The following is a 15447-nucleotide window of genomic DNA, read 5'->3' on the forward strand; positions in this document are numbered from 1 at the left end:
TAGACAAACATTGTCAGTAGAATGGCGTTACTGAAGAGCTCAGTGACTTTCAACATGGCACCGTCATAGGATGCCACCTTTCCAACAAGTCAGTTCGTCAGCTTTCTGCCCTGCTAGAGCTGCCCCAGTCAACTGTAAGTGCTGTTATTATGAAGTGTAAACGTCTAGGAGCAACATACTTTTGGTCATGTAGTGTATGTCGCGGTAGAGTAGTGTGTAATAATGTGTTGTGTGATGTACTGTTTTATTTTCTATGTAATTGCCTAAATCTTGTTTGGAACCCAGGAAGAGTAGCTGCTGCCTTGGCAGGAACTAATGGGGATCCGTAATAAAATACAAAAATACACCAGGAAAAATATGCATCTGATAGCTAGTGTATGTTGAACAAATACTTGTTCTGCTTAATTTGAGGTTCCAGCTGTCCATACCATGTACCATATGAGCACATGTTCCTAGCAGTTTACTACTGCACTTTCACTAATCAGGCCCAATCAAGACATGTCTGTGTATAGCATGTCATTATTGGTAGTTGTGTTGGTAGGTGGCTGGGACTGGTGGGGATTTTGGGAATGTGTGTGTGTGCACGTGCATGTGCGAGGAAGCGTGTGTGTGTGGTGTGTGTGCGAGGATGCATGTATGTGTGTGCGTGTGTGTGTGTGTGTCCGGGGGGTCTCTCTCCAGTAAGTTCAAGTGTCAATTACACAGGAAAAGCAACAGAAATAGTCCACCCTTGTCAAATGGCTCACAGTCCCAGACTTCCTTTTCAATTATCAGCTAGCTCTGCTCTGCCATCTGTAAAAACGAAGGCATACCTAGCCTTGCCATGTTTCGCATGTTATTCTTTAAAATAAAATACATTAATAAAAAAACAGCAGCAGCCTGGCTGACTAAGGCAGCTCTTAGGACAGAGAGAAGGAATAGGAAAAAGACAGAAAGAGAAAGCTCTGATTGTCTTTGTTTTTCCTTAAGTGCAGAAGGACGATTTTTCTCTCTCCTGCCACAGGCTGTGGGGCGGCTCTGCCCTGCGACGGCGGTGATGTATTGTTTTTTGCCAGGGAGCGAGCTACCACGAAAGTGGTCCTTGTTTCTCCACTGACCTGCCTCAGTTCATCACTGTATCTGGTCCTCACACGGATCCTGCTATCTGGGATCTGTCAGCCGCCCTGCGAGCTACCATGCATTTATACTTCACGCTGTACAGATTCTGCTGCTGCTGCTACTGCTGCTGGTGGTGCTGCTGCTGGTGGTGCTGCTGCTGGTGGTGCTGCTACTGCTGCTGGTGGTGCTGCTGCTAGTGCTTCTGCTACTTCTGCTGGTGGTGCTGCTGCTGGTGGTGCTGCTACTGCTGCTGCTGGTGCTGCTGCTAGTGCTTCTGCTACTTCTGCTGGTGGTGCTGCTGCTGCTGCTGCTACTGCTGCTGCTGGTGCTGCTACTAGTGCTTCTGCTACTGCTGCTGGTGGTGCTGCTGCTGGTGATGCTGCTACTGCTGCTGGTGCTGCTACTGGTGCTTCTGCTACTGCTGTTGGTGGTGCTGCTACTGCTGAATACCTGGATTATCTTAGTTCCAAAGTATGATATTACCTGTACTGCACAGCGAATTGCAAGAAACTAAATAGAAGAACCTAGAGCAATAAGCATGAACGGGCCATGTTATTAGTCCAGAGGCCTGTGATAAATGACTCTGACAGTGTTATGCACTATCGCTAGGTACTGTAGTTGTTGCATGTGAATTCTGTTTGTCTGTGATTGATTATTAATGCCTTCTGTTCAGTCGGCGTGCTTAGAGACGCCTCCCACACTTTCCATCCACCCGGTGAGGCGAATGCTGGATAATTAGACCTGGGACCGTAATTACATGTATATATTTATCGGGCCAGGTGAGGGGAGTAGGCGAGGACTTTCCACCCATTGCCCACCACTTCATCATGAGTTTAAATTGATTTAACCTCTTCAGCCCGAGGTTCCCCATATCCGGGGTACTCCCCCGCAATCTCAAACAATGACGTAGTACGGTTTTTAGACATGTGTGAATACCTAAATGTTATACACTACTGGAACGAGAAGCGTCTCAACTGTGAATCTAGCTAAACTGTTGTTGCCCAAATGAAATAATATTCAGACTCCAAGCAAATATATAAGCATATAGCAAAACCAGTACTGTATTTTGAAACCGTGCATGCCCGTATATTTGTAGACAGATAACTTATTTTTCTCAACCTATTTACACAAACGATACACCATTCGAAAGCTGCTACCTCACAGATTCCAACAGTGATAGCCGTGTTCCTCTATGACCAACACTCACTAAACTATTAATCAAAGAATGTCAATAACAAACTTCAATTTTCTTTTATCACAACAACAAACTGTGTCTTACCTTTGTTGTTTTTGTTACCAAAAGTAGTGTCTGATCGAATAAAACAACTTGAAAAGATACTCTAGTGTCTCTCTCTCATTCTGAGTCGATTTCAATGAGTTTACATCGTTTTACATGGCTAAGAATGTGTTTGAAGATGAAGTCAGTAGTTTGTTTCAATCACAACAGGCACTGTTTTGTTGCCATCTTCTGGATATATAATGCAATCCCAATGGCTTGCAATTGTGCTAATCTAATTCTACTGATCCAGAACTTTCGATAGAGGGGTCACATGTCAAAATCGACCAACCGGTTGTTGAAATATCCATGTGCGCACCTCATTGTATAACATTAGTTGACTTGCTGCATTACGCACGGTTACGCAGAGCGCACAAAAGCATTTGAATTTCAGAGGGAAAACGCAAGGTTTATAAAAATATGGCAGGCTCTAGTAAGAAATATACAGTTACAGAGGCGTTAGCAATTGTAACAGATTAAAGTTGGACTCCATGTATCCCCATTGACTCTGAATCGGACAATGAGGATGAACCAGACCCCAACAACGAGAACAAAGGTTATCGTGTCCAGGGCCCTACTCAAGCATCAGAAGAGTATGTAATCCCATTGTTATTTATTACTTCTAATACTACTATTACTAATTTATTGTATGAGTACAAAACATACATTCTAAAATATCTATTTGAGTAACTGAAGCTCAGCGTAAGTTAGCGCTAGCTTAGCTAACTAGCTAAACTAGTTAGCTAAGCTAGTGTTAACTTACGTTGAGCTTCAGTTACTCAAATAAATATTTTAGAATGTATGTAGCTAGCTAGTCCTGCAAGGATCACAATCGAGTCTGTGTTTATTGTATGATAACACTTTTATTGGCTAAATAGAGGCCCACACGCAAGTTTACTTACAATAGAATGCTATGTGTATTATTTCTTGTCACGGAATGATCACTTTAGTCAACACGTATAGAGGTCTGGGAGAACATTGGAAACAACATCAAAACAGTTGTATTTTGATGAAATGTACACATATAGTGATATGTTAGTGAAATTAAATGACTTTTGCTGTCTGGTACCTGATAAAAGTCAAATGGCACTGATGGTGCCCAAATCTACCCAAATGTCTCCATTTGGTAATCCGCCTAAACATACTTCAACTAAAACCCCTACAACTTTGGTTTACTTTACTTTATTGGCATCAAACTTCAAATAAGTACTCATCAGATATTGGGCTATGGTCCCATAGTGTTTAGGGGCTGCAGCTGCATAAGTCCAATAAAGCATTCCCTATAAAACCTGAAGTTACTTTCAGGCGGAATCAAAACCTCCCAATTTATGCTGTGTTCTAGCTTCATGTACTCTGACACAGTAATACCCACATTAATGATTTCACTTCAAGATACATCTCACATGTGTTACCTTTCTATGTTTATAGCCCTTGTCGTTTTAGAGATATACTCTATTCAATTTGGGCATGCATTTTCGAGGCAGGCACTTTAGCCAGGTGCCTAGTGATGAAGAGGTTAAGAATAAAAAGTTATTTCAGTTATTTAAGCAAACTTACCTAATACTAGCTAGCAATTATACCACTTCATAATAATGTTATATCAAATATACAGTGGGGGAAAAAAGTATTTAGTCAGCCACCAATTGTGCAAGTTCTCCCACTTAAAAATATGAGAGAGGCCTGTAATTTTCATCATAGCTACACATCAACTATGACAGACAAAATGTGGAAAAAAAATCCAGAAAATCACATTGTAGGATTTTTAATGAATTTATTTGCAAATTATGGTGGAAAATAAGTATTTGGTCAATAACAAAAGTTTCTCAATACTTTGTTATATACCCTTTGTTGGCAATGACACAGGTCAAACGTTTTCTGTAAGTCTTCACAAGATTTTCACACACTGTTGCTGGTATTTTGGCCCAATCCTCCATGCAGATCTCCTCTAGAGCAGTGATGTTTTGGGGCTGTCGCTGGGCAACACAGACTTTCAACTCCCTCCAAAGATGTTCTATGGGGTTGAGATCTGGAGACTGGCTAGGCCACTCCAGGACCTTGAAATGCTTCTTACGAAGCCACTCCTTCGTTGCCCGGGCGGTGTGTTTGGGATCATTGTCATGCTGAAAGACCCAGCCATGTTTCATCTTCAATGCCCTTGCTGATGGAAGGAGGTTTTCACTCAAAATCTCACGATACATGGCCCCATTCATTCTTTCCTTTACACAGATCAGTCGTCCTGGTCCCTTTGCAGAAAAACAGCCCCAAAGCATGATGTTTCCACCCCCATGCTTCACAGTAGGTATGGTGTTCTTTGGATGCAACTCAGCATTCTTTGTCCTCCAAACACGACGAGTTGAGTTTTTACCAAAAAGTTCTATTTTGGTTTCATCTGACCATATGACATTCTCCCAATCCTATTCTGGATCATCCAAATGCACTCTAGCAAACTTCAGACGGGCCTGGACATGTACTGGCTTAAGCAGGGGGACACGTCTGGCACTGCAGGATTTGAGTCCCTGGCGGCGTAGTGTGTTACTGATGGTAGGCTTTGTTACTTTGGTCCCAGCTCTCTGCAGGTCATTCACTAGGTCCCCCCGTGTGGTTCTGGGATTTTTGCTCACCGTTCTTGTGATCATTTTGACCCCACGGGGTGAGATCTTTCGTGGAGCCCCAGATCGAGGGAGATTATCAGTGGTCTTGTATGTCTTCCATTTCCTAATAATTGCTCCCACAGTTGATTTCTTCAAACCAAGCTGCTTACCTATTGCAGATTCAGTCTTCCCAGCCTGGTGCAGGTCTACAATTTTGTTTCTGGTGTCCTTTGACAGCTCTTTGATCTTGGCCATAGTGGAGTTTGGAGTGTGACTGTTTGAGGTTGTGGACAGGTGTCTTTTATACTGATAACAAGTTCAAACAGGTGCCATTAATACAGGTAATGAGTGGAGGACAGAGGAGCCTCTTAAAGAAGAAGTTACAGGTCTGTGAGAGCCAGAAATCTTGCTTGTTTGTAGGTGACCAAATACTTATTTTCCACCATAATTTGCAAATAAATTCATAAAAAACCTACAATGTGATTTTCTGGAGAAAAAAAATCTCTATTTGTCTGTCATTGTTGACATGTACCTATGATGAAAATTACAGGCCTCTCTCATCTTTTTAAGTGGGAGAACTTGCACAATTGGTGGCTGACTAAATAAAAAATGTCCCCACTGTAACACTGTCCCTGTGTCAAAATCCATTGCATTCTTATTCTTTTTAGAGTTGAAAACATCAACTAGTAATTTTCCCATAACACTGCTTCTGAAGTCTCAGCCATATCAACTGGGTTATAGTACACATAAATAGCTGAGACTGTGTGCTCATGAGAAGCAGCACAGAGAAACACAGAAGTGATGAGACTGATAGTGATGATACACAAGAGGCTGACATCTTCATTATTATAAAACCATACAGATTCTTGCCATAGTTGCGAGCGGCAAAGAGTGTGAGAGAGAGAGAGAGAGAGAGAGAGAGAGAGAGAGAGAGAGAGAGAGAGAGAGAGCTTGTGGTCTAAATTGACTGCTTATAAACAAAGCCCTTGAAATGAAATTACATTTAATTCACTTAAGTAATCTGCAGGGGCACTTACATTAAATAAACAATTATTTAATCAGCTGCGGGGAAATTAGGTGAACCCCTACTGACAATTTCAATTTCTGAAATCCTGCGTCAACATTTTGGGCATGGGAGCTAGCATCTCGTTGCCTTCAGCGCACATCTGGTTACAATTCCAGACATATCGAACCATCAAGTCCTATCTTGCTAGGAGGTTATCCCTGGTTTACGCAAATCCAGTGTCTCTCGCTAAATTGCTTCCCTAATTGTATAATTCGGTTTGAGTTTAATAAATTAAGTTTAATTTATTCCTGCAAGAGGTATTCCTCGCCAGAATCTAAAAAGAGGATCTTGGGAGGTCACATGAAAAAAAGGAGAACACTGGGAATACACTTTTCCTCAGTGCCCTTCAATTTGCTGCTAACACACTAACATGCGCATGCATGCACGCACACACACACACTAATGCATGAACACATGCACACACAAGGACAAACATGCACACACACAACACAGGCACACACAGACACAGACACACACTCTCACTGCATTGTGGCGAGGTTGAGCTCATACATTATGAGAGTGCAATGGAAGCCAGTGCCAGTCAAAGTGCAGCAAGCTCTCTTTCAAAAAGGTTCTGACACAAAATTACAGGGATAGGAGCGTTAAATCAACCTTAAACACCAAACCAGACATTCACTTTTTCTTTTTCTGCGCTCACTTCTTTTTCTATTTTTTTGCCCTAATGGATATTGGTGATCTCACAACGCGGCCTCTGTTCCCCCTACTTTAATGAGAAATACAGTATGCAGCTTGACAACAGACGTAATAGCTATAAATGTTGAGAGCCAGGCTAACCCACAGAAAGATGCCTGTAGTCCTTCTCTGCTAAATACACCAGAAATATATGGACTCCCCAGCACATATTTGATTAACTAAACTGATCTTAGCTGAGGAAGAATACCCTATGTATTAATGAGAGAGAACCGTTGTCATCGTAAATAAAATGTTTGTCATATGTGCACCCGCTCCCATGCTCCCTATAAATACATGCCAATGTTTTTGAGGCCATCCTAAATCCTTCAGCTTCCTCTGATGAGGCCACATCAAGACATATGAAAGAGCACAGATCAAAGGAGAGTTGAGTATCTGGAGGAGGGACACGAGTCTATCATTAGATCAAAGATCCATATAGTTTAACCCTAGAAGCACACAGAGCCATTTAACATACTGTACATCTACAGTATCATAAATAGCAAATGTTCAGTACAATAGTAGCAGTGTACAATAAGCTCATGTGAACCAGGACCCCGTACCGTAGAGAGAGCATAAGATGAAAGCTGGTTCAACATGAAATAAAGGACGGCTTATGTACACCACTATAATCAATTCCTGAACGGGAACAATGCCCTGTTTTTCCATCTAGCCCTTTAACTAAATGCATTTTCCTTTTCACCCTTTCACTAGTCTCAATGTATTCTCTGTCTCTGTGAGTCTCTGTGTTATCTGTGTCCTGTGATATGAAGGGTCCTTTTGAGAGCCCAGTTCTGAGGAGGGAGGACGTATCCTGGCAGGATGACAGAGGGGGCAGGAAGCTACAGTGTGGTTGGTACAATGGCTCTCACTCCTAACTGTGTCACCTGTCATCTTGTCTCACTGCCATCGCCTGTCACTCCCGTGCTGTGTGTGGCTGTGTGTGACAGTGTGTGGCACTCCAAAGGCGGGGATATGTGGCACAGGCACAATATAATCTCACCTGGAGGACAATGGAAGTCACAAGACAATGGGGCATTCCGTGGAAGGAGGTTGGGAATGCGATGACATCAACACATTCTGAGAGAGCTGTGACCTCGACCCGTGTGACACAAAAGGACCAGTGAGGTCACTGTCAGTCAGTGTGGTAGGATAAAGAGAAGGACAATTAGCACAGTTCCTCCTCATGAATTTACCTGTCTCTTGTTATGTAGGTCTGCTCTCTTAGTATGGGTGGAATGTCTTACAGCCGATTGTGTGTGGGATAGAGGATTGTTCATTGCCTGAGGTGATAAGTATGTTTAGCTGGAGTGGGAAGGACGTTTGGTTCCAAATTGCTGGCCTCATTCAATCGAAAAATCTGCTTTGCAATTTCAATAGAGAATTATTCAGAGACTGTTGTAAATGCCATCATCTGTGTCGTTCTCATCCCAAATAAATCTACAGCAAAAAAAAAAATATTTTCTTTGACCGCCAATTACAATAACTTGTCACAGGGCTTCATCGCAGTACACTAGTGATCTATCAGCCTGTGACGGATTTTGTAATAGTAAAATTGTTATGTAAAGAAATCCCATTCCCCCAAGCTCAACATGTATTTGTCTTTACATACCAATTTTACTATTACAAAATCCTTTTTGATCAATATGATAATTTCTCTGTATATATTTCTTACTTTAATTTACCCCACGGGTACATGTTATATAAACTGAATGTATTAACTGAAATTGATATTGTACCTGTAAACCCCCCAACAAAAAATGTCAAAACAAATAAAAACTTGGTCAAAACATACCATGTCTTATTTTGAGGTATTTTGACAGATGTCACGTTTATGCTAATATGGCAAAACATTTGCTAGCTAGCTAATCAACAACTGTAACGATGTATCTGAGAGAAAAAAGTGCTCATTGTGCAACTTTATGTTTTCAATAAACATTGGAGACTAAAACGTTTACATAACTTTAATTTGTCCTAATGCTTTTATGATTTTTCAATTAGTAGGATTAGGCTTTTGGCTATTTGTTTCACAACTGCAAGGATTTTATTTTTTTTGGGCCTCGCATGCATGCATGACTTCTGTCATATTAATGCTTTGCTCAACTATAAGGTTTGTTCAGATTTCTCATTCAATTTTTCTATCTTACTATTGTTTGTTCAATCTCTCTCATTATTACCATATGCCTACCATATTGGTAGTTTATTAAAAACAACTTTAAACTTTCTGCGATAGCCTTGAACTCCATTAGATAGATTAATTGTTTAATCATGAAATATTGCGGCGGCAGAAATCACCCACTATTGGAGAGTGAGAAAAAACTTTTTATGACCGGACATTTTGCGCTGCTTTGGTGAAACTTAGCCATGTCTACATCGTTCTCTTGCATTCTGTAAATATAACATATTAATTGAAATAAGCTATAGCAAATAGGAATATCGGCAATTTACTCGGAATGTCACCCATGCACTGCCTGACTTCGCTCTTCTCTTTACTGCGCGAGGTCAGCCAAGTTGAAATAGGTTAATTATCATCTGTCACATCACGATGTCGTCACCATCGACGATGGCTGTCAATCATCCTCAATAGACGATAGTATCGTAATATCGCCTAAGATAGAGACACCAAGATAACTGCCCAGAGGTAAACTCTGGCACAATTTGGTTTAATAGTATGTGTGCCGTAAAGCTCTGTGGAAATGAGGACACACAAACCTCAATTCACCTCGCCCTGAAAGGAAACACACACACACACAAACACAGCCCTCACCACTGACCGTTTTTCCCACTCTGTACACTGTACACCATTCACTACCTGCACATGAGCTGATGGGAGCATTTACAGAAGCAGAGAGAGTTCTACCCTTCAGTTTGCAGCTGAGTGCACTGTCCTATTTTTCCAGTGGTTACATAGCCAGAATAATCATAGTCATCGTCCAAAGATAATTCTAGTAGGAAAATAAATACATGTGATCGTGTTAGGGTGAATCTGTCTGGAAACAGAAAGCTCCTTTGTGACCACACAAAAATAAAAAAGGGTAAAGTATTGTGGAGATTCCATCCATACATACTCTTTCACAGCAGAATTTCAGCATATTTATTGTATTTATATTAGAATCTGTCTACCAAGGTCTCTACACATCCTCTCACCCTATTTTACAAAATAACCCATGGAGAGAGAGAGAGAGAGAGGATAAATTGAAGAGCGTCATGTTTACAATAGTCTGGGCACCTGGTAGCTCTGTTCAATTTGTAAAGGTTAAATAATCCCTACAGAGCTCACTGAACCTAAAGTAACACAGTGGATGCAGGAAATCCAATGGACTACATTTATTAGACTACTGGAGAGGCAGTCATGGTTCCATGCAGGCAGTGACACAGTCTAAACTGAAATAAACCACACAGCACCACAGACTCAGAAAAACCTACAGTACTCAGGTACGTTGCACCACATTGTACTTACCACCACATCAATTTACCATACAGACTAGCCTACAGTACACTACAGCACGTCGCACAACATCTTATTCAACAGTGTGTCTTTGCCATAGACACTTATGATGTCTGAGCGGAGTTCCCCAAACCAGCACCCCCGTGGCCTAAATAGTCCCAACACTCAAATCAAAGAACCAGAAAAACATGTTGCATCATCGGATGAGGTGTTACAAGGAAAGGAGGGTCACTTTCTCTACAGTCATGCTAGGCTAGCGCCATGTCTTCAGTAAGCAACACAAATCACATTAACAAGGGGACAGAGCGTCCCCCTCTCTCTCACTGTGACGACAACTCGGCCACAACCGCAAAGCTGAGTCTACTGAAGGGAGAAAACTGAGTTAGCTGCCACCTACGTGTTTAATGAAGGAAAAGTAGCTCGTTTGGGGCAATGTAGTCAATCGTCTAATAGTCATAGAGGAGAGGCTTCCTGACATGATCTACTCAATACGTGTGAAATGCGGGGGTGTAGATGCAGAACCCTGGCCTGAGTCCCAAATGACACCCTATTCCCTATACAGTGCACTACTTTTGACCAGTGCGAATATGCCTCTGGTCAAAAATAGTGTACTACATAGGGATTGGGGTGCCATTTGGGACGTATACCTCTCCTTCACTCTGAGTCTGGAAGTGTTATCCAAGCCTTATCATCTCTGAGAACGAGGTTATTTACTGTTTCCCAAAACCTCAAATGAACCAAAATAAGACTAACTTTAAGAAACAGAGTTGCGTGGGTACCCGGCCAGCATGGCAACGAGACAGAGAAAGTTAGTTGAGCCCTGCTATAGGTCTTAATTGCCTAGTAACCTTGGACAAGTAAGTCCTCCAAATGAGGGGATAAAGAGAGAGAGAGAGGGAGAATTTATTTCCCTCCCAACCGAGGACGGAGGGAAATTTCGTTGTGCTTAATTTGGATGATTAGGGTGTTTTCAGACAGGGGATAATGAATGGCACTTTATTGTATTAGGTCCTCCTCTAAACGACTGGAATAGGAGATCAGGCACTTCGGCCATGAGGCCGACACCTTCATCAGTCTTCTGACTATAAACGCAGCCTAGCCAATTAGAGCCAATAGTGTCCTGGAGGGCTGAAACAGAGCAGAATACCAGAAAAGCCATTCTGACCGGGAGAAGGAGGATTCGGAGGGAGGTGTGCAGGTCACAGAAGAGCAATTCTGTCTGGGAGGAGGAGAATTTGGAGAGAGATGAGCAGGTCGGCAGAGTAGCCATTCAGGCCGGGAGGAGGAGGGTACGGAGGGCGGGGAGCAGGTCGGCAGAAGAGCCATTCTGGCCAGGAGGGAGGCTATCTGAGGTGGACTGGTGAACGGATCCTACATGCTGGCCACCTGGGACCCTGATCTGGAACCCCAGTTCAGCACGACACAGGATGAGATGACAATGGAGTGGGGTAAAAAATGATATATACTGAACAAAAATATAAACGCAACATGCAACAATTTCAAAGATTTTACTGAGTTACAGTTCATAGAGGGAAATCAGTCAAATGAAATAAATAAATTAGGCCCTCATTTATGGATTTCACATGACTGGGCAGGGGAACATATGCCCACCCACCTGGGAGCTACGCCCACCCACTGGGGAGCCAGGCCCAGCCAATCAGAATTAGTTTTTCCCCAGAAAAGGGCTTTATTACAGACAGAAATACTCCTCAGCAACCCTCCTCAGACGATCCCACAGGTGAAGAAGCCGGATGTGGAGGTCCTGGGCTGGCGTGGTTACACGTGGTCTACGATTGTGAGGCCGGTTGGACGTACTGCCAAATTCTAAAAAATTATTATGTATTTTTTTATTAGAGAAATTAACATTACATTCTCTGGCAACAACTCTGGTGGACATTCCTGCAGTCAGTGTGCTAATTGCATCTGTGGCATTGTGTTGTGTGACAAAACTGCACATTTTAGAGTGGCCTTTATTGTCCCCAGCACAAGGTGCACCTGTGTAATGATCATGCTGCTTAATCAGCTTCTTGATATGCCACACCTGTCAGGTGAATGGATTATCTTGGCAGATGAGAAATGTTCACTAAGAGATGTAAACAAATTTATGCACAACATTTGAGAGAAATAAGCTTTTTGTGTACATTTTTACATTTACATTTTAGTCATTTAGCAGACGCTCTTATCCAGAGCGACTTACAGTTAGTGAATACATATTTTTTTATACTGGCCCCCCATGGGAATCAAACCCACAACCCTGGCGTTGCAAACGCCATGCTCTATCAACTGAGCAACATCCCTGCCGGCCATTCCCTCCCCTACCCTGGACGACGCTGGGCCAATTGTGCGCTGCCCCATGAGTCTCCCGGTCGCGGCCGGCTGCGACAGAGCCTGGATTCGAACCAGGATCTAGTGGCACAGTTAGCAATGCGATGCAGTGCCTTAGACCACTGCGCCACTCAGGAGATAAGGAACATTTGGAACATTTCTGGGATTTTTTATTTCAGCTCATGAAACATAGGACCAACACTTTACATGTTGCGTTTATATTTTTGTTCAGTGTATATAGATTAGATAGATAGATTGTAGAACAATAGTGAAGACATCAAAACTATGAAATAACACACATGGAATCATGTAGTAACCAAAAAAGTGTTAAACAAATCAAAATATATTTTTTATTTGAGATTCTTCAAATAGCCACCCTTTGCCTTGATGACAGCTTTGCACACTCTAAAGTCTGTCATGGTATTTTCCTGTGTTCCCTGTTCACCTTGACCCACGTGAACTCCCCAGCACCACTCATTTCCCCCGAACCTCGACCCTTCCTCTCCAGCGCGTTAATGCAGGCGCACAGGTCACAGAGCGCAACATGGGGCCAGAGAAAGAGGAAGGACACCTATTTTAGGATCACACACAGACGCATACACACACACACACTCACACGAAATAAAAGAAATAATTTGTGAATCATCGTTAAAAAATCCACAAGGATATGTCGGTTGAAAACAAAATAGAATCCTTGGTCTATTTTTATATTTTGTATTATTATATTTTTATGTTCTATTGCACATGAGAGACTAAATGAATTGAACACTATGGATACATTTGATCACTGCCGTGTAAGAGAGTAATCTAAATACTCCTCTCACGCATTCACTGAATGTACAGTACATGGTTTCAGAAATTGCGTGTCATGTGTAGCTTAAATGTGGATGGATACTTATCCGGTACATCTTTGATCCCCAGTCAGTCACCCATGTGTGGTTAGCTATCCATGCACATCCATCTCAGAGCACTAGCTAGCCGCAGTGTTGCCGTCCACCCCCTTCCCTTCCTGTCTCTACTCATTCAGATCTGCCCGCATAAACGCTTTAACATGCCCATTTACTACTGGAATGATTCTGTATAGAGTTTAATATCTAAAACCTATCAGGGGCTCTATTGAGAGCTCTCACTCCCCTCGCCTGTTTGCCCATCACTGTGGGTGACGAGAGCGAATGAATATCAGAAAACTGTCTTTCAGAAGATAAAACTTCAGTTCAAAGTAATGGGGCCTGTGCCGGGTGCATGATGAGAATGACAACTATGAATATTGAACATCATTTCGTGGCACGCTACAGACAAAGGACGATGGGGATGGAATTTCTTTGCTGCATTATGGGTAAACAGTAGGGACGGAGGAGATGGGCATATGGGGGGTGGGGGAGGGCGGGGGAGGGCGGGGATTAATCAGTTTAACATGGAGAGTGGAGCTGGTAGTGGGAAGAGGAGAGGAGGAGTAAAGTCACTGGTTCTGGGTGAGCAGTGATTCAATGGACTGGGAGGTGGGGATCCTGTACGCATGTACAGACATACATTCCTCTATATGTTTCATACATTCCTCTATATGTTTCATACGTATGTATGAGGGGAGCCAGACCCAGGGCATTTGAACAGGCCTGCAGCTTGTGTCAAGGGATTGCTACACTTTAATGGGAGCAGAGCAGTGCCCCTATTACCCATTCCATCTGGACCTGGAGGAGTTCTGAGAGAGTGTGTGTGTGTTACGCTGCCTGGGCCCCATTTCTCCTGCCCTCTGGCTAATTGAATGGATAGTCTGTTTCCAATTTTCACTACCTCTAATATCTAAAGACCCCCCCCCCCCACCCTTCTCTCCCCAAACAGTGACTCTTTGTTGACCCCCAGTTAGCGAGCATGCTCACAGACCAAGCTTAATTAGCCCGCCAATCCCTTAAATATGGTAGCACATATCACACACGTACGCACACAAATGCACAGACACGCACACATTTCGTTAACTGGGCTACTGTAAATCTCTGTGGAGGGTGCAGACAGAGGGGAGGGGGGGCCAGACTGACTGGGGGCTGGCGTCTGGTGACATCCAGTCTCCTTTTAATGAGATGGGGCCCCACACCTATTCTAAATAAGTACAATGACTGCGCAGGTGTGTGTGTGTGTGTGTGTGTGTGTACGTGCAAGTGTTTCCTTTGTAGTCCACAGTTGCACCATATTATCCCTCAGTAAATCAAATCTTGCTCCACATCTAAATCTACTTCTATCACAACACTGTTACCCCGGCGACTGTTGTATATCATTACCATGGAATCTGACAGGTGAAACAGCAAGTCCTCTCTACTACCTAGAGACCCATGTTTTTACTGTTTATCTGTAAGGGTTGGTGTGAGGTGTGACCCAGGTGCGGTGCAGGATAGACAGTAGGCAGTAGGCAGAGATGGTGAAACAAGGATCTTTACTGGTGGTCCCGAAGCCAGGATACAAAACAACGGACTTAACACGATAAAAGAAAGGTGGAGCAAATAAGTCTCCAAAAACAGGCTGACAGCCAAAATACGAAATACTAACGGTGACTGAAATAATAAATAAACAGGGAGAACACTTCTCACGTACCTGTCCATACATCCCGCGATCAGAAACTGATTAGTACTGCTAGGCATAGTGAAACTAGCAAAGAAAACTGAGCAAGGGAACACAGGGAAGTGAGGGCATAAATACACAGGTGAACAGGTAGACACAGGTGACACCAATAGGATCGTGATTAGTCCAGACTGTGAGTGAGGAGGTGCCTAAGGTTGTCGGAGGATGACACCTAGTGGGTTGCTCCGGAACTGCGACCCCCTCCTGTAACACTTATCCTTATTGTTGTTGGCCTGATTGAACATATAGAGATAGACAGAGACAACAGGGAACACTCTGTGCTTTAGCACTTCTTTCAACATTGTTCCACACTAATGGGCGCTAAAAAGTCCTTATATTGGTA

General features: G+C 42.9%; 1 protein-coding gene across 1 annotated transcript in view; it reads right to left on the minus strand.

The window, feature by feature from the left end:
• Window positions 1-15089, minus strand: part of LOC311131892 (zinc finger transcription factor Trps1-like) — a gene marked incomplete at its 5' end in the record, with an annotated part of 34377 nt that extends 19288 nt beyond the window's left edge. Inside the window, one exon of the mRNA XM_084165009.1 lies at window positions 15078-15089. Within this exon, the coding sequence (XP_084021135.1) occupies window positions 15078-15089 (12 nt within the window). The remainder of the gene's footprint in view (window positions 1-15077) is intronic.
• Between the last annotated feature and the right edge of the window lie 358 nt (window positions 15090-15447).

This window comes from Coregonus lavaretus (assembly GCF_964263955.1).
Source record: "Coregonus lavaretus genome assembly, chromosome: 7".
Lineage (NCBI taxonomy): Eukaryota > Metazoa > Chordata > Actinopteri > Salmoniformes > Salmonidae > Coregonus > Coregonus lavaretus.